Source organism: Panthera pardus, unplaced genomic scaffold, assembly GCF_024362965.1.
Source record: "Panthera pardus isolate Hobbes unplaced genomic scaffold, ASM2436296v1 HiC_scaffold_12, whole genome shotgun sequence".
In the NCBI taxonomy this organism is placed as follows: Eukaryota; Metazoa; Chordata; class Mammalia; order Carnivora; family Felidae; genus Panthera; species Panthera pardus.
The window spans coordinates 41,096,667-41,119,464 of record NW_026526677.1 but is presented as its reverse complement, the minus strand read 5'-3'; the positions used below and the strand labels follow the sequence as shown (position 1 = coordinate 41,119,464).

The window sequence follows — 22,798 nt, the reverse complement described above, 5'->3', positions numbered from 1 at the left end:
TCTCTACAGCCCCACCCCCTTCTGAAAAATCTCTGAGCTTCCACATTCCCCAAGCACCTGTGGAGACGGCATGACAAGGGCATGACAGGTTATTACCTCTGTCTTTTCTCCGCAATCCTTAGGATATCGCAGGTTCTAGTAAACCTCTGTGACAGCTCAAGGGTCAAACCACATTCCTGTAGCAATGACCAGGCCTGATCTGGGCCCATGGCCTTAGCTAACAGAAGTGCCACATTTTCCACATTGATGGGGGAAGGCCCATCACTGAAGTTCCCATTCTGTGACTTCTGGGGGGCTGGCTTTGTACTCTTGTTCTGTACGAGATGTAGGAGAAGCTTCCATTCCTCCACAGTCTCTGGGATCCAACCTACACAAACACACAGAAACACACAATTTTGGCTCTAATGGCTCTTAATGCTCTGCCTGCATATAGGAGACAGTCAGAACCATTGTGAAAACATTTAAAACCAAAACATAAGAACATAATATCATCCTAACACAAAATTGTTTTCTGAACATTTGTTGAATAAGTAACTCATGATAGGAGAGGTCACAACATTAGCTTCAAAATTCTTCATTTCGCTCACTTAGGACTACTTGGGTACAGTCTAGGCTAGGCACATGATGTGCAGTGTGAGACCAACCAGACATGATGAGCCCTACACTCTTCTGGAGCTCAGTCTAGTAAAGGAGGTAAACACAGACCTAAATCTATACTTATAAACTGGGCTAAGTGCATTAAAGGAAAAGGTCAGGGAACCATCAGAGAGAATGGCATGTTTAGGGGGAATCTGAGAAGGGCTCTGTGAGGACGGGATAGGTGAGCAAATAGCTGAAAGACTGGGCAAGCTCAGAGATGCACATGCCTGTGCCTCACATATGGACAAGCGTGAGGTCGCAGGGTGTCGGGAATGGAGGGTGAAGGAGCCTGCATTTCTGACAAAGGAAACATGGAAGGCAACTTGACACAGAACAGAACTGGAATTCAAGGAAGGAACTCAAAGAATGGCCTACAGTGCACAAAGGCCTGGATTTTATTCTGATTTCCATGTAGCATGTTTCAAGGAAGGGAGCCACGTCATCCAATTTTTGTTTTTAAGAACCCTTCTGGCTGCTCCAGGGAAAATGGATTAAAGGTGGGAGAGAATGGAAACCAGATGACTATTCTGAGGTGACTGCAGCCATCTAGGCGAGTAGCTAGGACCAGGGAGCTGGTGGTGGAGCAAAAATATGTAGACAGATATGAGATACACATCCGGCAATAAAACTAACAACGCCTTGAAGTGCAATTAATATGAGTTATGGGGAAAAGAGAAGTGTCAAGAAAAGACCCCCATTTAACACACCAAGGGTAAGAACAACTATTATTTTATTAACAAAATGGGAAGAAAGGATTTTAAGTGGGATTTATTTTGTTTATGCTTCTTGAATTTTCAGTTTTTATCTATAACAAACATTGTATCATGACTTTAAAAATGTAAACCACGTACATCTTAACTATTCTGTTAAGATATTATCTTAACTATTATCTGTTAACTATATCATCTTAACTATTCTGTTATTTTTCAGAAGGATATGTATGTTTATAGTCTCCTCTTCGTTTCTTTTTAAAAAAAAATTTTTTTTAAGCTTTATTTATTTTTGAAAGAGAGAGAGAGAGAGAGAGAGAGAGACAGAGCGTGAGTGGGGAGGAACAGAGAGAGGGAGACACAGAATCCGAAGCAGGCTCCAGGCTCTGAGCTGTCAGCAAAGAGCCCAATGCGGGGCTTGAACTCACGAACCGCGAAATCATGACCTCAGCCGAAGTCAGACGCCCAACCGAGCCACCCAGGCGCCCCCCTCCTCTTCATTTCTGAAACAAAGATGATAATTATTTTTGCAATAGTTGGGACATCTGAAGCTAACTAACACTTGCCAGTGAACTGGCTTTTTTGCTCTGTTCTAACTTTCCCTCTCCCACACCAATAGAGCTGCAAAAGGCTATAGGTCACACTGCTGAATGAAGGACCCTGATGTCATGCAGTTGGCATCTTTGCACTGAGAGGAATAAAGCAACATGAGAAAACAGACCAAGATGGACTCTCAGACCTCAGATATCAGTGTGTCAAAGCCCTGGCCTTCTGTCATTTTATCTGTGTTGGATTGATAAAAATTTAAAAACAATTTTTAAGTATTTAAATACTTGGGAAAGCTGGCTGCCACTCCACTTTAAGTTCATTTTAATGATACTGAACTGTTGGCTGTGTAAAAGGCAACATGGTGCAGAGAAAAGATTCTGAGCACAAACTTTAAAGACAGTCAGTGAGACCTGGGTCTGAACACCTGCTCCACCAGTTGTATGGCTTTGGGGAAACTAACTGTCCTTCCCCCAGACCTCAGTTATAACTTCTGTAAAACAGAAATAACAGTAAATATCCCAAAGGTTTGTTATTTAAACAGCAGATGGAAAAGTGTCTAGTGTAGTGACTAACACATAGTAGGCACTTGTTAATAGAAAAATTGCCTATAGTTTATTCTAATTATGATTTTATAATATACTAAGTGGTACTGATAAAAACCAAAACAAAACAATGGGCACCTGGGTGGCTCAGTTGGTTAGGCGTCCAACTCTTGATTTTGGCTCAGGTCATAGTCTCATGGTTCATGAGATCAAGCCCTGAGATGCTCTCTGCACTGAGAGTGCAGAGCCTGCTTGGGATTCTCTCTCTTTCTCTGCCCTCCCCAGCTCATGCTCTCTCTCTTAATAAATTAAATAAAAAATAAGTAAATAAATAAATAACAAAGCAAAACAAAACAAACCTCCACAAATTTGACAGCTAACCAGGATTACATACAGGATCACTGAAATGTTCAACCAAGTATCCTTATTGAAAATTCTGCAGTGGCTTCTAATATACTACAACCAAAAGTAACCAACTGGGAGTTACATACCATTGTCCCCTTCCATTAGGCTCATATCGTTAAGACACACAATGTTGGTGAAGGCCTCTCTTCTTCTCTCCAGCTCCAAACAAAGAGTAAGATACCCAGGCCAGAAACTTTAAAGAAACAAAAATTGAAGAAAGGAATAAAAACAGTGAATTTATCTGGAGCTGTGCTGTCCAATAAAGTAGACATTAGCCTTAAATTTAAATTAAATAAAAAGTCAGTTCTTCAGTGGACTAATCCATATTTCAAGTTTTCAAGTGGCTAATGGCTACCATGTTGGACAATGTGGTAGCATTATTCTATTATCTAATAGATAATAGAAATAATTAGAAATAACTAGATAATATTCCTATTATCTAATAGACAATTCTATTAGACAGCCTCGATCTAGAGTGTGTACGAAAAAAAGAATAAAAGCTAGAGATAAATACTGATATTTGAGGCCAAGCACTAATTATGAGATGTGTAAGCTTATATATACTTTATAAACTTTCAGATTTCTTCCCCAAATATGCAAACTATGTAAGTTCTCCTTGACTCTCCCCCCTCTTTTATTTGCTATACCCATGGTTATAAGTCCCACTGTATTTTCCCTCAGAATGTCCCTTGGATATGCTCCTTCTGCTGCCATACTCATCACCAATTCAGTCATACCTGAATTACTATGACAGCTTCCTAGCTGGCCCTCCTATCTCCAACACCAGAGATGATTTTCAGAAAGCTCCATCTTTATCATGTCATTTCTGTACCAATAAATTCTTCTGATGAGCTTTCAAGGTCCTACATGATCTCATCACCTACCATACCTGGCTAGTTTCATCCCTTATTATCAATAAACAGATATGTATCAAGTACCTATCACTGTATGAATTAGGAATTACAAAGAAAAAGAAAGACATTGGTCCCTATCTCCAAAAGATTATAATCCAGGTAGAGCCATAAGATAACACTGCCAAGCAATAAATAACTAATATGCGGTATGGATAAAAAGCAATGGTCAGTTTCTCATGCCCTTGTTCTTGCTGTTTCTCTCATCTGACCCACCCTCCTCTTGGGCTCCTTTATCAATACAAATCCTGTCCAGCCTTCAGGGCTTTACCTCCAAAGTCTCCTCCCTCCTCCCTAAGTCCTTCACCAACAATTCTATTGAGCACATTCTAATCTCTCCCTTCTCAGGAACCCTGTATCAACTGTTAACTCTTAGCACATAGTCTGGTGCTTAATTAAATACCATCCAAGTGCCTGAGAACTGGAGTTAGCTACCAAGGACCAGGGGGAGAGAGGAATTAGCAAAGGCCAATGTCTTCTACACAAAAGAAAAATATGTATAAAATTTTAAAAGAAAAAGACATCTACTTTACTATCACTTAAAATAAAAGTCACTTCTCTGTAGTAAAGAGAATTCCCAAATTATAAAGCATATCGATTCAGGTCCTTCACTATAAAGTTATGAACTAAGAAGCTAAACTTTAGCTTCTAAAACAATTCTCACTTACCCATGAGACCTACAGATGTCAGCCATTTTCTCTTTGGTTGTAAAATCTGCAGGTAGTTTAATGAGATGGAGCAGCAGCTGATTGTAACCCCAGGAAAGCAAGTGTGAATGGGGCCTGTGAAATGAACAACTCTCAGTGAATTAGACATGAAACACTTTTTACAAAATGCTTATGCACCATCTAATAGATAAGTATAGAGTTTAATTATATCTGTCACATAATTAACATATTGTCACTTATTTTTCCCATTGTTATTATATTTTTATAATATCCATTATATCATTATATCAATTATTATTATATTTTTCAAACATTTTTACTTGGCTTTTGAAAAATTAAAAATAGCTATTTTTCCTATAACAAATACCTGTTTATTTTTTAAAATTAGACATTTTAGGTAATAAAAAGCAAAAGAAAGAAGCCTATAATTCTCATTCATAGACAGCCACAGTATCTCCTTCTAGACCTTTTGTCTAGGCATATATGATAGGCATATGGCGGGGCGGTGGGGGTGGCTTTTAAAAAGCTTCTCTTAGAGGTAAACACAAGAGACATTTCTAATACATTACATGTATCAGTATGTATTTCTTATGGATTATTTTTTTTTAGTCCCAAATCAAGCTATGTCTAGAAATTTCCAGGAAGAAAACATACAATTTCCTCCCTCTAATACAGGTTTAATCATCAAGGACTCTTAATGTGGATACACGAAAGAGCTTAATTATCTGAAATCATGTACAAAATTGTGCAAGGATGTGCATTTTTCTGAGAGGAATCATCGGAGATCTGTAACTCAAAAAATGTTCAGAACCACTAAGAAGTACACTCAGTTTCCTTACTACTATGACTTGGGTCAGTCTCTTCCATAGCTATTCTTGAAGTAAGCCCAGAATGCTATGAATGAATAAAGCAGTTCCATTCTAGGAGAACATCGGAGCTGGAAGGAGAACTTTTATACCTGGGGTTTCCTTCATCATCCATAGTGCTTGTGCTTGGGGGAGCATCGTGGGTCACTGCTAAAAGCAGCCAGTCCAATCTTAAAGATTCTGGTTGTAGAAGGGACTCAAGGAAGGATGGCCTAAAAGAAAGTTGGGGAGAAAAATCATCTTCATGCTGAGAAAGGAAACATAAAATGTAGGAATGTGAAGAAAATGTTATTAGGGGACCAAAATAGTAGATGAAATGACTTGAAAACCCTCTGCTACAAAATGTCTAGAAATGCTGGTGAAAATCTAATAGCCTATTAAATGAACAGTTGAGCTCAAGATAATAAGGAAAATACCAAAAGGCCTAAAACAAAAAGAGAAATGAAAGCCAGTAGGGCAAATGTAAATCAATGAGATGAAGAAAGGGCGGGGGGCGGGGGGGGGGGGGGGCAGGTGTTGAAACCAAGGGCCATGTGGAAATAGGAAATGAGACCTCAGTCTAAAAAAGAGATGAGATCTGGGACTGAGATCCACAAAAAGCTGGGATATTATCAACAAGAGGTGGCAATAAATCCACTCACCAGCAGAGGCAACAAGGAAGCTTATTTGCCTTAGTGTAGGACGTGAAGCAGGGGTTTAATTTTACATTGATCATCATTGATCATCACTGATTCACTGAGAATCCCTGAGACAGAGTGAAGAGAAGTACACTAGCTATGTGCACATTTATGGTATGTGTTGTGGACTGTGAAAGAACGGTACATGACTGCCAAAACCATCCTTTCCATAACAGGTGTGTCAATTGTGTGGCAGGTGGCAGTAAGAACATAACAACAGCTTATACAAAGGAAACAATGCCTTATCAAAAGAAAAGAGAGTCTGCAAATATTCTCGCCTTCTCACCGTTGATCTTCAGGCCTTGATTTCACCAGACTGTCTAAATAGGCCAAAAACTGAGCAGGATGATGATGACAAAGTTGCATGACATCCGAAGGCAAAATAGATGGGTAAAACCTGATTAAGGACCGAAGAGCAGATTCTCCAAACGTTTCATACAATCTGCATTTAAAAACAAAACCAGTTAGTCTCCAACTTCAATGAGATGACGTAACTTGGTTACATTATCTAGGCATTTATTAGAAATAAAAATGACAATCGGGGTGCCTGGGTGGCTCAGGTGGTTAAGCTTCCAACTTTGGATCAGGTCATGATCTCATGGTGAGTTCCAGACCCGAGTCAGGTTCTGTGCTGGCAACTGAGAGCCTGGAGCCTGCTTCAGATTCTGTGTCTCCCTCACTCTCTGCCCCTCCCCTGCTTGCGTGCTCTCTCTCTGTCTCTCAAAAAGAAAAAACAATTTTTTCAAAAAGAAAAAAAAAATGACAAGAAGCTGCCCACCATACAACTGAGTAAAACTTTAGAGATTAAGACCAAAACCAAAACCAAACACCATGACTTTAGTTCATATAAATGGCAGAGGACAACTTACCTGGCGGCATAAGCAATCAACAAAGGACTGTCAAAGGGGACTGAGTCATTCACTAACTTTAATCTTGTTGGTAGGTCTCCTTCCTTTATCTCCATATACACAGGACTGGAACTTGCCATTTCTGAAAGATAAAGCACACCCTTTTCCTTTCATCTCGTAGCTGTAAATACTCAGTTCATGAACACATTCATTCAACAGTCATTAGTTATGGACCTACTGGGTGCATGGCACAATGGTTAAGCACTGGAGGACAAACAAAAAAAGGACAGGACACAATCTCTACTTTTAAGGACCTTAAGATCAACCTAGATTACCACATGGGAGCGAGTTTCCCAATGACTTGGAACCTGTCCTGGATATTATATGAGCAAGAAATAAACTTCTACATCTGAGTTATTGTGACACACTTATCACAACAGTTCAGACTACTCAATTATTAAAATCTCTCTGTGCCTCACTCTTTTCACCCGTTAAATGGAGTAACACCCTAAATGGAGTAACACCCTCCACTCTGAAAATAATTCTAAGATAGGAAATGAAACCTCCTTAAAGTGTTTAGCACAATATGTGACACACAGTAAGTACTCAAAATATGGCATATATTATCTCTACATTAGTAAGTTACATAAACGATTTTCTTGTTTTTATATGACTGCATTTGTAACACATTTCATTTGAATCTCAACTTCTCCAATTTTGCTATATATATGTTTTCTGAGTATGACTTTAAGAGAAATAAAATGAATTTCTTATAATACAGTTGCAAATTAAACCATAAAAATTAAATTGAGTGGGAAACAGAATGGAGGTTGACCAAAATGGAAATAATCTTGTACTTAAATCTTTTTTTTTTAAATGCAAAAATGCTAAGATGCTATTGTCCTCTATACTGATTTATATTTGATAAGGCAATCTGATTATTACCTTTCAATCCTTCAATAAAAGTATCCCAAACACAAGGACTTTTAGCGTAACTAAGCTTGATACTCTCCTTTGCTCTTTTCAAGTCCAGGACAAAAAAGTACTTCTTTATGAAGTGACAAGCCAGAATTTCAGGAGAGTACTGTTGCAAAGTGTAGTCCACATGTCCACTTGTGCTTTTGGTCTCAGAATTCAATACATTCAATTCCAAACACAACGTTGCCAATTCAGCCAGATCCTTCTGAAGACTGTTAGCTATGCTGCATGGAGAACACACTTGGAAAAGGTCATCCAAGGGCTCCCTCAGACTACTTGTAGATTCACATGTTCTTTGATCAACAGTTTCTTCATTGCCTAAAGAGTCTCTTTTTTCTTTTTCATTATCTTCATCTAATACTCCCTTTTTTGACTCATCAAACAATAGCACATCCTGGTTTGATGCCATGGATGAGTTACCAGTATCTGAAATGCCTGAAAAGTCCTTCATGGCAAATGTTTTTTCTAACTGCGAAAGCCACTCCTGTAAAACCATTCTCAGAGACTTGGGTTCAAACAAAACCAGTGGGTCCTGTAGCTTGGTCCTACACAAGACAGACAAGTATGAAATTTATGTTTCATGTGTTTTTTTAAAACAAATTATTTCATGCTAAGCAAACCTACTGGACATAGCATACTTATCTGGAATAAATGTTACTTTTCAACTTTTAACAATTATCTCAGCAAGATGACAATATGAGAGTAACTTTAATACTAATTGTTGAATTTCAATTACAAATGAGACTATCTTTGCCCACATGGTCTCAGGACCACTTCTGATGACCTTGAAGTCATTCCCATTCACTATAAAACTCTCCCATTCAGGGCGCCTGGGTGGCTCAGTCGGTTAAACATCCAACTTCAGCTCAGGTCATGATCTCATGGTTTGTGGGTTCGAGCACCATGCGAGGCTCTGTGCTGACAGCTCGGATACTGGAGCCTGCTTAGGATTCTGTCTCCCTCTCTTTCTGCCCCTCCCCACTCACACTCACTGGCTCTCTCTCTCTCTCTCTCTCTCTAAAATAAACAAACATAAAAAAAAAAAACAAAAACCTCTCTTGTTCATAAATACTCACATTGCTTCTGCTGTTGCTACTTTGAGGTCTTGGAACTTGTCCTCTTCTGGAGGTTGACTAATTACTTCTTTTTTCTCCCTAGAGAAGTGTGAAAAGAGTTAGAGGGGATCAGAGCTTCCTTAAACAAATATTTCTAAGTGCTTACTAAGTGGCACGTACTGTACTGAACGTTACATGACACAAACAGATGAATACAAAAAATGATCCACGGCTTCAAGATGAGTAAACTCAAGAGAGAAAGAAAGGCATGCAAACAACTAACCATAACATAAATGAGAATAAAATGAACGCTAAAGAGCGGCACAAACACTATGTTCGTAAAGCACGGAAAAAGGAGTAATTTTTCTGATAAGGCAATCAAGGGAAGTGTTCCCAAGGAGGTGGTATGTGTATTAGGAAGAAAGGGGGGATGGGCGCCTGGGTGGTTAAGTGGGTTAAGTAAACGACTCTGGATTTCAGCTCAGGTCATAGTCTCATGGTTCATGAGTTCAAGCCCAAAGCGTGCTTGGGATTCTCTCTCTCCCTCTCTCCCCCACCCCTCCCCCCTCACATGTGCACCCTCTCTCTCAAAATAAATAAATAAACTTAAAAATAAAAAGAATGGGGGGGGGGTAGGGAATAGCACAGGTGAAAGAAACAGCATGAACAAAGGTAGTGAAGTGTACCCACCCAATGCTCTGACAGGACCAGAATAGAGAGCACTTAGAAGCATGCAGTTGGAAATGAGGCTGGAAAGGTGGGCTAAGGTCAGAGTGAGGATTGCCTTAAATGCCACAACAATACCTGTACTTTTTTTCCTGTAAATGTAAGCATTCAGAAAATTATCCTATATTATCTGTCTACCTACAACTGGGCCTGTGGGTGTCTCAATTCCTGGGTGAGTACTGAGCTGGTGTGCTTCCAATGCTCAGATCCTATGAACTGTGAGTTAAGGCAGAGACCAGATGGACAAGACATTTCACACTGTGCCAGACCACAGGCTCTGCTACAACCCCACTACATAATGATTATGCCACCAGCATATCATGCTGACATGACATCAATGCCAATGCTCTCATCCTACAGGCCAGAGAGCATTAGTGACTTACCCAAGGCCACACGCTAGTCAGAAGCACAGCAAGGACAAGGCCTAGATCTTTGGTAATCCTACTCTTAATCTAATAGTCTTCTCTAACATCCCAGAAGTTTGAAGAGATTTGGAGGGGAGGGATGTTGTGCAGAGGACAGATGAAAGAGGTGCTAAATTAAAACTCTCTCTCAACAGACTTGCTATGGGTAGGTGTCATTTTCCAACACTTACTTTATGGTGTTCACATTTTTTATGAGCTACACAATCTATAATGAACAGGGTCAGATGTGTGCCTTCTCTAATGTGTGCCTTCTCTATGGCTTTCTGCAAAATGACAGCTCAGTCCTCTAGAATTTACCCAGATTTATATGTAAGAGCTTACTCAGTGTCTTCTTCTTTTGGGCAAGTGACTGGACTCATATCCTCTTCACATAACTGCTCATCACCCCTGGGTTCCGGTCTTATTTTCAAATCAGGGCCTGTATGAAGGGTGCCAATCTTCTCAGTAGTTTTACGTACAAAGCTAGAGACACTAGAAGTCAAATACCAAAAGACTAATATGAAAAACACCTCATTACTCCCAAGAACAAAAAATTCAGTACCTGAGTTCTCTCTGTTCCCATTAGTCCTAGAAAAGCAACTTGGACTTAATAAAGACTATACTTATAGCAACTTTCTTAATCAGCTACATATTTCACATAAGACCCACATAAAACATACAATATAATAAAAATTCACTTCATTTACTAAACTGCCTTGATTCAGTGCTAAAGAAAAAGTCTTTAACTCCAGCTATGTCTGCAATGTTTCTGTAACTTAGGCAAAGGAGGCCATGTAACCACCTGCCCCATACTGCCCAGCGAATTAACAGAATTTCTTCATGAAATTCAGTGGCTAACAAGTCATAATATAACCTCCTTTACAAGCAAAACCATATCTGCTAAGTGAATCATTATACTGTACACCTGAAAGTAATACAACACTGTATGTTAACTCTACTGGAATTAAAAAAAAAACAACAAAAAAAAACAGTATCCAGTAAGACTCAGATAAGTGGTTAAGTAGCTATACAAGTCTTTGCTCTCAAACTGGAATGCCAATTCTAGGCCCATGGAGTAGTTGGAAAGACTTCCAAAGAGTCTCCAATTCTGAGTGCGAACTGAAAGGATAAAAAAAAAAAAATGACTAATGATATATGGAAACTGTTAGTATCAGGGATGAGGAAAAAACAGATTTTTCAAAATGTTACTCTGTTTGGGATGGAAGACACATTTGTAACAACCCAAATACCCAACTACCCAAAGAGGGAAGCTAAACTGTCGAAGATGGAAATAACAGGCTATATGAGAAATAACCTAGAGACTTGTTTTTTCTTATTCAAAATGTCTTTCCATCCTTAGCACAAAAGTACCTAATGTGACAACTGAAATGAAACCAGAAACAGGATTAAGGGACAGGACTAATGAGTTTACCTTTCCTTGACCGCCTGAAGAGACACAAGAGGAGAAGGAGAACGAAATGGTAATGGAATGCTGAAGGGAAGGAATGTTTCATTCTTATCTGTCTCAAACGTCACGGGAACATGGGAAACACTGTCTGATGAATGTAATCAGGGGAAAAAGAAACAAAATTTAATCACACTGGAGTTTTTTTTAATCTTTAAAAGAATTCTGAAATGAATAAACCAAAGGAAATGAAGGATTCAATACCGAAATCACAACTGAGCCAGATACAAATGAGCAGAACACAGGTTTACAAGATGCACGGGATGGTCCACATATAAAACACTGAGGCAGGTACCTTCATTTGCCTACTAACCCTGAATCCCCATAAGTCAAAAAGGAAGTTTAGAGTCTTTATTAAGCTCTTCTCAACAGTTGAGTCACAGGAATACTCGAACATCGAAAAGTGAAGGCAATGGCCTCCAAAACTGTAGTAATTTTTCATTCCTGATGGAAAATAATTTGGTTAGTCAAGATAAAATTGTTCTGCTCCTTTGATTAATGACTTCCTTTCTTAACTCTTGCAGCATTTTGATGTGTGATTAAAATTACAGACTGTATCAATATTCACCTAAACAGGAGGGGGAAAAATACAACTAAACCTAAACCCATTCTTCTATGACAAACAGATCGACATGTTTGAGTGGAAAGTCTGTCAACATAAGAAAAATTATTAACACCATGGAGAAAACTCAATGCACAAGTTAATCCTGGCAAAGAGAAGTCACAGAATATAACTGCTTCATGTCAGCAACCAACAAAACGCACCATTATCACCTTCATTCCCGTGTGAGCTCCAACTCTGATCCGGTTGGTCCTCTTCTTGATGTGAGGTGAATTCTTTGAGTCTCTCATCTTCTGAGAGAGTTTGGCTGTGAAGAGAACAAGAGTCTTCATCTGACTGACTGCTTCTTCTACTACTAATGATACGATAAATACCGGAGTCCAAGATGCTGAAACTTTCCTAAAAATAAAAAGAATCCCAAAAAAAATCAAAATAAAACTTTCCTTCATAACACAAAAATGGTTTTCAAAGAGAAAAACCAACAAGAGTAAGTAGCAAGTCAATAACAACAATTATGGTTTAATAGAACAAACTGGTGAGCAAGGTTTAGGCTTCTGGCAGCTGGACCACCCTCACATGCTGATGACGTCACACTAACATCTTTCTCTAGCTTGCCTCCATGAATCCTGGCTGTGAGAATGGGGAGTCACGAAGACAACCCTGAGCTGCACTATGACTCAAATTAGCATGAAGCATCTGAAATCACAGATTAGGAGCAACTTAACTTGTGCTGGAAGCTACACGAGGTACTAAAACAGAATATAATAAACAATGACGAAACAAAATATGGCTCCAAGACATACCTAAGTGGAGGCTTCATAGGGCTGCCCAACGGCTGAAAGAAAGCCCCCTCTTGACAACTCTCCCCTCTCTCTAAATCTATCACATGGAAAGAAGATAAGCTTTGGGATCTCAAGAGATATAGGAGTACAACCTGAGGAAGAAAAGCCTTACTGTACAGATAAACCCTTTGAAAAGTAAAAATACCTACATGTGATGAAATGGAACTTCTTCTACTGCTGCAAGCTGAATCCAAAGGTTCGAATTTTAAGATCAATTCTTCCAGTTGAGAAATCAGATCACTATAGGTTGTGAGGTCCAGCTGAGATTTCAAATGCTCCAACTTATCCACAGTCAAAGATTTTCTTCCCTAATGAAAGGGTAAGTAGAAACCAAGTAGAATAGCTTACTATTTATAATGAAATCTAAATTCAGTGGCCAATATACTGAAAGAGATCTAACAGAGAACATAAAACCTCAAAGTTGCTTTAAAAAGGTTTAACAAGGTAGTAAAAGAGTTAATGAGAATTATCTTAGAAATTAAGAATTAAATGCTATTGTACACACAATCATTCCCCCTTAAAACAAGGTCTGAAATTCAAGTAAGTTTATGAGAAAATTTAATTTTCTTTTAAGTGGGAAGTATTCCCTTTTTCTTTTTTTCTTTTTCTTACCCTCCACCCACCCCTAGATTTATATGCCATGCTTCCTGTAGGGATTTATGGGGGCTTCATTTGCTAATAAAGACAAGCAACTTTGTAACACAATCCTGCAGGCTAGGGTGGTTTTAACAACCGAGATGAGTATGTAAGCTCTCTGACTCACTCTGCTGGCAATGATAGAGTTCTGGAAAAGACAGCAGGTGCAAGCCGCCAGGTTCCACAGGCCTCTCCTCAGCAGGCGCTCCACACAGCGTTCCACAGATAACAGAGAAAGATGTGAGACTTTTCCATTCAGGTGCAAACAGAACAGCTCATTCTTGTAGACGGCCACATCCTGAATATCTACAAAAACCACAGGGGTGAACACACAGAAGTTTAAGCAAATATTCCTTTTCCATTTTGGCAAGGGCTGCAATTATTCTAAGAAATTCATTTTTTACAATGAGTTTGACTTGACTGAATTTCGTCTCATTTATACTTGCATTTCAATGAAAAAATCATATTTTTAGACACTTCTAAAAAAATAAGAGACAAACGCATCTGTTTAATCTAAAATTCTACGCTTAAAATCTGTTCTGAACAAAACAAATGAGCAAAGGAAAGAGAGAAAGACAAAGAAACAGACTCTCAACTATAGAGAACACACTGATGGGTACCAGAGGGGAAGTGGGTGGGGGATGGGTGAAATAGGTGATGGGGATTAAAGAGTGTACTTGTCCTGATGAGCATTGGGGTGATGTATGGAACTGCTGAATCACTATACTGTACACCTGAAACTAATATTAAACTGTATGTTAACTACACTGGAATTTTGAAAAGTAATAATAAAATAAATAAAAAAATAAAATGCTACTTTCTATGAAAAGGAATTGGGACTTCAAAAGAGCACTCTACATTAGAGGCCAGACTACAACAGTTCTGAGAGTTACAATCTAGCGTCAATGAATGGATTTTTAACACAGCATGTACACTGACAAACAATTCATGAGAAAAATACCTGTCTTGGCAGAACATCACGAAAGGACTTAAAAAACTAGTTTTTGATATCACTTATAGGTAGAATCTAAAAAAAGCCAAACAAGTAGAAGCAGAGTAGAATGGTGGTAACCAGGGGCTGGAGGGGTAGTGGATGTTGGTCAAGGGGTACAAAGTTAGAAGACAAATAAGTTCTAGAGATCTAACGCACACACAGCATTGTGATTATAGTTAACAATAATGTATCATATACTGCAAAGCTGCTAAGAGACTAAATATTAAATGTTCTCATCATAAAAGATAGTAATCACCACAATATATAGTTGACCCTTTAACAACATGAGTTTGAACTGCACAGGTCCAATGATATGTGAATTTTTTTCAATAAATATATTACGGTAAATCTATTTTCTTTCTTATGATTTTAACATTTTTTCTTCTCTAGCTTTATTGTAAGAATACAGCAAATAATACATGTAACATACAAAGTATGTAAACTATGTTATCAGTAAGGCTTCAGATGAACAGTAGGCTATTAGTAGTTAAGTTTGTGGGGAGTCAAAAGCTACATGCAGATTTTCGACTTGTCTGTGCCCCTCACTCCCACGTTGTTCAGGGGTTAACTGTGTAACTGTATCACATCAATACTTTGTATGCCTTAAACTTATACAGTGTATATGTCATTTTTTGAAAAAACAAACTCGTTTTAAAGGGACAAGCTTAGTGAACTTAATCCACAAGAAATCAATATTGATCAGATTGGTAAATAATGGTTCCTCTTTTTTATATTTTCACAAGGTAGAAAATGACCCAAAAAGATAAGATACACTCTCTGAGTAGCAATGCTAACACAGCTAGATGTCTTCTATTTCTGGTTTAAACTAAAAAAACATAGAGATTGACTTTCTCTGCCTCAGCCACATAAAATGCTGTTGCTCTCACAAGGACTTCTTGAACCTCAAACTATTAAGACACAAAATGGAAGTTCAAGCAAGACTTCCAACAGGCATCAAAATTCAGGGTAAACAGAAGGAAAAGATGAACTCATTCAATCCTTAGCAGTGGTTACTAATATTAAAGAATAAATGGAAACTGTATTTAAAACTACCCATGAAAAACGAAATAACTGACCACAAATTCACAAGTGGATGCTTGGATTATACCTTATGGCGGGAAATGTCTATGATGTTAACCTTTATAAGAAATGTCACCTCATTCTATTTCTCTACTTTTCACACTGCAAATGAATTCTCCTACAATAACTAAATCCTTCACAAGCATGAGATTAAAAATTACATAAGGAAGAAAAATACAATTACCTTTGATTTCACTCCAAAGAAGAACTTGAACATTCTGAGGAATGAAAATATAAATTCCTCTTTCTGTCCACGTCACCACACAGTGCTCACTGCAAAAGAAAAGAGAAGTTAAGAGAATTCTAGTTTGCTTGGATACAGAAGTTTGTGATACAATTCCCTGAACTCAGACCCTCACATCAGCTATAAAAGTAAATTGAGACTGTACAAAAAAAAAAAAAAAAAAAAATCACAACAGTGATCCAGTTAATCAAGTCCTGACACCCCTTTTATGTCTGTAGCAAAAGCCCCCTAAAAAATATGATGCCAAACTGGGAAAAATTTAGATACATACACTAAAAATCTTCTAGAAAAAGAAAAGGCTGTTATCTTACTAATGTTTGTTAAAGCAGCCGAATTCCCCATAACTAGTATGAAATGGGCACATTTAAAACAGATGACATACCTCACCACAAATCACTGCTCTAGTGAAACACTTTTCGGGATGGTAATATTTTGATGTCCGTAGTTGTGAGCAGGCAATAAAAGGTTGAAAACTCCTGGTCCACTATCTGCCAGGAGCTTTATCAAAGGCCCTACCTATTATCTAACCTTGTGGCAGCCCATCAAGATAGACGTGTTTTTTCCTTTTTTCTTAAAAACAAACACTTAAAACTTAAATAATATGCCCAAGGACAGTCTGTCTCCAAAACCTGGACTTTTCTCCCTCTACCTCACAGAATGTACTTTTTCTCTCATTTATCCTCACTGACCCATCTACCAACTATTATTATCTAGAATCCTGATTATTCCACGAAACTGCATTTTCAAAAAGTCATAGATTTCCTAAATGCCAAATGAAATAACCCTTCCTTATCCTTTCTTCTTGATCCTCATGCAGGGGCCAAACCCCACGGACTGTTCCTTCCTGAATCTCACCTCCCTGGACTCCGGGACACTGCACTTTGTTGGTCCACCTCCTTCCCCAGTCCTCTGCTACTCTCCACGTCTCTCATTTCTTTCATACTCCTTTGCTTATATATCTCATTTACCCTCTCAAGGCTGCTACTATTTCTCATATACCACTGGTAAACTCTGTTTCTTCCCCTTGGTCAGGGCGGCCGAGCTTGTAATACTCTCACTCTAGCCATTTCCCGAGGATCACAGAAGCGCCACGCCCCTCTGGAATCCTCCGAGAGCCGAGGGCAACTACTCTTCCTCCTGCACTCATCCTACTTCTTGTCAACCCTGTTCATATGGCACTTAGTCATGTACTGCACTGTTGGAACCCTTTTTCTTTATTATTGTTCAGATTTTTGTAGAAATATCACATCTCTCCAACAAATTATAATCTTAAAAACAGGAACCTTTTTTTTCTTTATACCCCCAAGAGTACTAAACATGGTACTATGTGGCTATGAAACTAGGAGTGGTATTTAACAGGAACTGGATCCTCACACAAATATTAAACATCTTGCCAATATAAGACCAGATCACTGTCGCTATGGGAAAATAATCTTTGACACAAAGATGGAAGAAATGGTCAGAATGCTAATCCAGAGGAAGAAAAATTGGAAGGCTACCTTCAGGAGCCAGAGGAGAAAAAAGCAAGAGGCCAGAGGACCCCTGAGTAGAGTTATAAGATCATGATTTTGACACTGAAAGTGATACTCGGCTTGAAAAGATTCCTTAGGAAATCTTAGGAGAGAGGTTCAGGTAAAAGCTGATACTTTGTAATTTACACATCCCTCATCCCCTTGTCCTTTCTTTGATAATAAAGGGACTAGAACGCAGCCTAAGAGCATTGGTTAAAAACTCAAGGAGGGAAAAGGGATACTATTTACCCAAAAGAAAACTAAGCATATAAATTTGCCTCCCTGTGGGATTTGTGGGTGTAACAGTAAAGGTTACCATAGGACACAAGTGTATAGGTGAGGGGGGAAAAGGAAACAAACAGGAACAAAAAGCCCTTCTACTCATGATTTAAAAAAAAAAAATCTTCATTGAATTCTTTAATTGAGCTATTACTTGAGAGCTTACTATGTGACTAACACTGTGCCCACAGCAAAGGAGTTGACAATCTGGTGCTGGGATGGATATTCAAAGTACAGTGAAATAGGGGTGGTGACAGAGGAATGAAAAAGGGTGACAATAGTGCCCAGGAGTAAGTGTCTAATCTAAGCCTGCTGGAAGAGTCTGCAAAGGCTTCAAACTGGCATTAATTATTGCTTAAGCTGAAGAGTAGGCATAGCCAGATCATCAAGGGCTTTGTTTGCTATGGCAGAAACTGTAACAGGAGCTTTAAATAGCTTAACTCAAAAGAGTAACTCTACCAGAAGAGCCAAGCAGACCATGGTCTTGCCATTAGAAAACACACCCTTGAGTAAAGGACTTCCTCACATATCACATCACAGTCAGAAGTGTCTATGTACCAGATGCTATGCCAAGCACTACGAATAATATAATGAACCAAATAGAAACAAGGCCCTTATAGAACTTACCCTCTAAGAGTAAGACAAACGTAAATGCTGTATGAATATGTAATTAGAAATTGTAAAAACTACCATAAAGGAAGAGTATTAAAAACTCTTTATGCTTTACCTAATTTTCAGGGAGAATCATGAATTTACTAACGTGATTTATGAATTTATAATTTAATGTGAAATACGTCAGTGTAGGCAGTGTGACATATACCTACATTAGTTAGGGGCAATTAGTTCACGTTTCTAAAGTTTTTTTTAAAAAATCACATTCTAAGAGCGGTTAGTTAGCCTTTGAAAGAACCCAATCAGCAGTCCCTATAACAGACCACCGTAAAACAATCTCTAAATAACATTCTCTGAATCTGCATTAGAGATCTTAACATGTTAGCTTAAGGGATACTGGAAATAATATCCATTGATGAAATGACCTCAAGATATACAGACTGGCTAGAAATCATACATTGGCACCCCCATGCTTGAAGAACAAGGTGTAAGAATTGGCAAACCCAGCCTTTAGTGACTCTGTGTGCTGCCCCTAATCCTGCTGGAAGGGTAGCTGAACCCTGATGTTAGAATACAGCTGAATGTACAGATCTTTCATGCAAGGTACTTGTCGGAGCACCTAAAGGACAGAAGCTGAAAGTTCACCAAGCTTACAAGAACAAGTTCTACAATTATTTTTGTGCCTACTTGCTAAGAAGCATACATCTGTGTGGCTGACTTCAGTCTGAGACTTGCTTTCATTTTAACCTCCCACCAGGCAGGGGAGGTTATGAAAAGAAAAGAGTACTGACAGTTCTTAGCTCTAACTGTCAGAAGTTCCCTGACAATTATAGACTGTCCAATTGGTTTAGGTCAATTTGAAACAACAAAAAAAGAAGCATACTTCTATGATCTTTTTATTCCTCTTAGAACACGTCATGTAACATAGTCATTTCCTAATTTTCCAAAAATATCTTAGTACAAAAACAACGTTTAAAAAACCACCCGTGAACAAGAAACAAAGAGACAAAGTTAAGTGCTCATTTTTTTTTTTTTTTTTTTTTGAACATCAAAAGGAGAAACTTACCTAAGGTGCAAGAGTTTGGGGAAAGACAAAGACTGGGAAGATCCAACTGTATGATCATACTGAGGTTCAGATCTAGGAAGTAAACAGTCTGTTAATGAATTAACCACAACAAAAAAGTATGCTGTTCCCTACGTAGGAAAAGTTTTGCAGCATCTAACTCATCTGCCTGTATTCAATCTACTTTAATCATATCAAAGATAGCTGGTTAAAGGCTTTTTGGTTTCTCTAAATCTTGAGTAAAAATTCGACTTCACTTTTAGAAAGCATAATCTTTAATGCGTCTAGAATATCAGAGATTTCAACCGAACTCCTGCATGTAAATTCCTCAGATAGTCCCTATCAGCAATACAAATCATTACCTTAGAGTAATCACAGGGAGAGGTGGTGACGAGAGGAGTTTCTTAAACTGATGTGTGCTTATAACTTCACCATCAAAGTTCACTTCCCACATCCTAGAGCCAGGGCGAGCACAATATATTAGGGGTTGCTGGCCCGCAGAACATCTTCCAGGGAAGAAACAAGCTCCATATTCTCCATCTCTTTCCTTGCTTCCGATTTTCCAAAATTTTTCTCTAATCCCCCCAAAAGAAAAGAAAGCACGTTTACTTATAAAAAAGTCAAAAACAAATGGCACTACTAATGGACATAATAACCCTATGGCCATAATAACCGCACCCAAAATATCCTCTCTGTATTCGTATTAGCAATATATTGGAAAGAACGGCAGCATGGGAAGGTCAAAATAGGGTTTTGGCTCTGATTTGCCATTAACGATTTCTGTAACAGGAAGCAAACCACTTCACATTAGTGCTCAGTTTATTATCCACAGAATGAGGGGCTCAGAATTCATGTGAAGGCCCCTTTCAAATCTACAAAATGAGTGCTAGCAAACCATTGCATACATCCTTAAATCCTATTATAAAGTGGTTTAAAATCTATCCCTTGCAAATCACCTTGCAAAATCACCTTGCAAAAGGTTCTTTGGACACTCCATGGAAGTTACTAAGCTACCTCTCCAACCCTGTCTTCCAGCCATTCTCCTGCCACAAACACCCAGTAAACTCTTTGCTCTTTCCTCAAAATGCCAAGTCCTTCTGAAACTCTAACTTTGAACATTTTGTTTCCTTATGATTACACGACCTAAATACACAAAAGTGCTTAGTACACTGCCTGGGAACAATGGAAGGTGATAATCTCTTCCTAAAACCTGCTTTACTTAAGTATTCTTCAAGACTTCACCATTCTTCCACAAGAGACTTCATTGATGCCCATAAGCTGAATTACACGCTTCCCATGGCACTTACCACCTTATATATGGCAACTGTGTCTCTGAACAATAGATTATGACTTTTCTTAAGACAAAGGCCATTTGTTTCTCTTCTTTAAATTCCCAATGTACAGCACAGTGTCTGACCCACAGAGAGCATTAACTACATTATAGTGCTCCATGCACTCAAACTCTTCTATTAGAGAATGACCTAATATGCCCTCTAGTGAATTTACTAGGTGACCTTAGATGATTCAATATCCCTGTACTTATCTGTTTTCATGGGTAAAAAGTAACATCAGCTTTAGTACTATGAAAAACTGTGAGAACTATGTGTACCACGAGAACATGGATATGAAAGTGCTTTGAAATGTATACAGAGCAATCTAAGAAGCTATGGATTTACTACTTATATTCCTTACTTGGGAAATAAAATCTATTTCTTGCTTACTTTATATCTTCTATGGTGCTTAATACAATACTAAGGGTCCAGAAGAGTGCAGTAAATGTTTGTTGATTGAACAAATACAGGCAATTTGTTTATTTGTATGCTCATTAACCTTGATTTCTACATTTTCAAACAATATGTAACAGGCATAAGATGAAGTATGTCATATATGTTATCTTAGTTAATACTATCTCTACTATTCTGGATGGGGAAACCAACATTTAGCAAGGTTTAAAAAGTGGCAGAACCAGAATTTGAAACCATATTTCCAGTTTCCATTAGTCAGTGTTCTCTCCACTATACCATAGTTCTTTGTTTCTATTTCTTCTATTTCTTCCCAGGTTCCACCTTGCTCATCAATGATATTGACAAAGTAGCCAGTGGCGGGCAAGAGAAGCACATTCCTATCTATCACTTCCGTTAGTTACTAGGAGCCCCCGTTGTTTTTATTTATTTTTTTTTTAATGCTTTTTGTTGGGAGGGAATATAAGTTGAAACAAACAAAAAAAAAATTAAACATAAATGAATTTTTAAAATTATTGTACTATTCATGTCCCCCCAAACTGAATTCTAGCTAACAGGAAGTGGGCATTTCTAGAATGCGTTATTTTAGCAGCAGAATCTAGGTTATTCTCATAACCAACTCTAGCTACATCCCTGTGAAATGGGAAAATGAAGATCAGCAATTCCACTGCACAGAAGGAAAAATAAACCTCTACTTACTTAGGTCTTTGTTTTATAAAGTCTATCATATAGCTTTCTACACGGGGCCACTTTGTAAACTTGGAAACCTACAGATGAAGAATAGTTATCAATTTGGTGAAGCTAACAAATACTTCCCCAAAATCTCAAGTGTGGAGTTAATGACCAAAGGTCCAACGTCAAAGGATGTATGAGGTAACTGTGAGGTTAAGAGCAAGGGCACTGAATCAAGACAGAAAGGTTGTAGTCTCGCCTGTCTCTTCTCAGCTGTGTGATGTCAGACAAGCTCCAAGAATGAAAGGGTGGCACTAGGTGATCTCCAGTTCTCCAAGTCTAACTTCACTGATGTATATAGTCTGAAACAAGTCAGAACCAGATACATCCTCCTTCCCACGAATTTCATGTAAACTGACCACTGCCTCTCTGCTATCCAGCTAGGTTCTCTGATATCACACACCTACCACCTGCTATAACTGGCCTCCTTCCCACGTGCCTTTCCCATCCAAAAAAATAAATACAAAGTATGCCTTCTTCCCAACCTTCCCTCTACCATCCCTGACAGTCAGCAAACACTCCTTCAAACCTTTTGTAATAAACAACTCCTGCTTTCTAAAATAGCAGACTTCTAACAGATACATGAAATCCTGGAAATACATAAAGACTTTCCAAGCCTGGATAGTTCTAATGAAATCAATTTTCAAACCCTGCTATTCTTTAAGCACACTTCTTAAAATGATCTAAAACCCCACCTAATTAATGTGACATTTAAGGCTGTCACTCTCACTGTGGAGCCAATTTACCAACTTGATCTTCCACAACTCCCCTACTTACTACGCCAGACTGGAAGGTTTTAAAATATGCCCAATTCTTTCTCACTTTTCCACAAGAGACTGTTCCTTCCTGCTAGAATGTCCCTTCCTTCCTGTTTTACTCCAAATTTAGCCTACCAAAATCATCATCAAAATTATTGAAGCTGGCTGGTGGGTTCATGGGGGTTCAATATACAATTCTTTTATGTATGCTCAAAGTTCTCCTTAATAAATAGTTTAAAGAGTGGCTGGTCCTAAAGAATATGGTAGTGGGGAAAAAAGAACCACCAGTGAAAATTTCCC

The 22,798-nt window shown here is 38.4% G+C and overlaps 1 protein-coding gene across 4 annotated transcripts in view; it reads right to left on the bottom strand.

The window, feature by feature from the left end:
• The window catches only part of HPS5 (HPS5 biogenesis of lysosomal organelles complex 2 subunit 2), a 38,616-nt gene that overhangs the window by 1,827 nt on the left and 13,991 nt on the right, over positions 1-22,798 (bottom strand). For 3 of the 4 annotated variants that reach the window (XM_019456470.2, XM_019456471.2, XM_019456472.2), the window contains exons 7-22: positions 19,629-19,841; positions 19,270-19,341; positions 15,742-15,830; positions 13,611-13,789; positions 12,997-13,155; positions 12,209-12,404; positions 11,411-11,534; positions 10,321-10,470; positions 8,870-8,947; positions 7,761-8,338; positions 6,837-6,957; positions 6,254-6,409; positions 5,383-5,502; positions 4,425-4,538; positions 2,932-3,038; positions 97-367 (exon numbers count right to left, since the gene is read on the bottom strand). In XM_019456470.2, coding sequence (XP_019312015.2) covers positions 97-367; positions 2,932-3,038; positions 4,425-4,538; positions 5,383-5,502; positions 6,254-6,409; positions 6,837-6,957; positions 7,761-8,338; positions 8,870-8,947; positions 10,321-10,470; positions 11,411-11,534; positions 12,209-12,404; positions 12,997-13,155; positions 13,611-13,789; positions 15,742-15,830; positions 19,270-19,341; positions 19,629-19,841 — 2,727 coding nt within the window. The remainder of the gene's footprint in view (positions 1-96; positions 368-2,931; positions 3,039-4,424; positions 4,539-5,382; positions 5,503-6,253; positions 6,410-6,836; positions 6,958-7,760; positions 8,339-8,869; positions 8,948-10,320; positions 10,471-11,410; positions 11,535-12,208; positions 12,405-12,996; positions 13,156-13,610; positions 13,790-15,741; positions 15,831-19,269; positions 19,342-19,628; positions 19,842-22,798) is intronic. The other variant, XM_019456473.2, reaches the window with a different exon arrangement.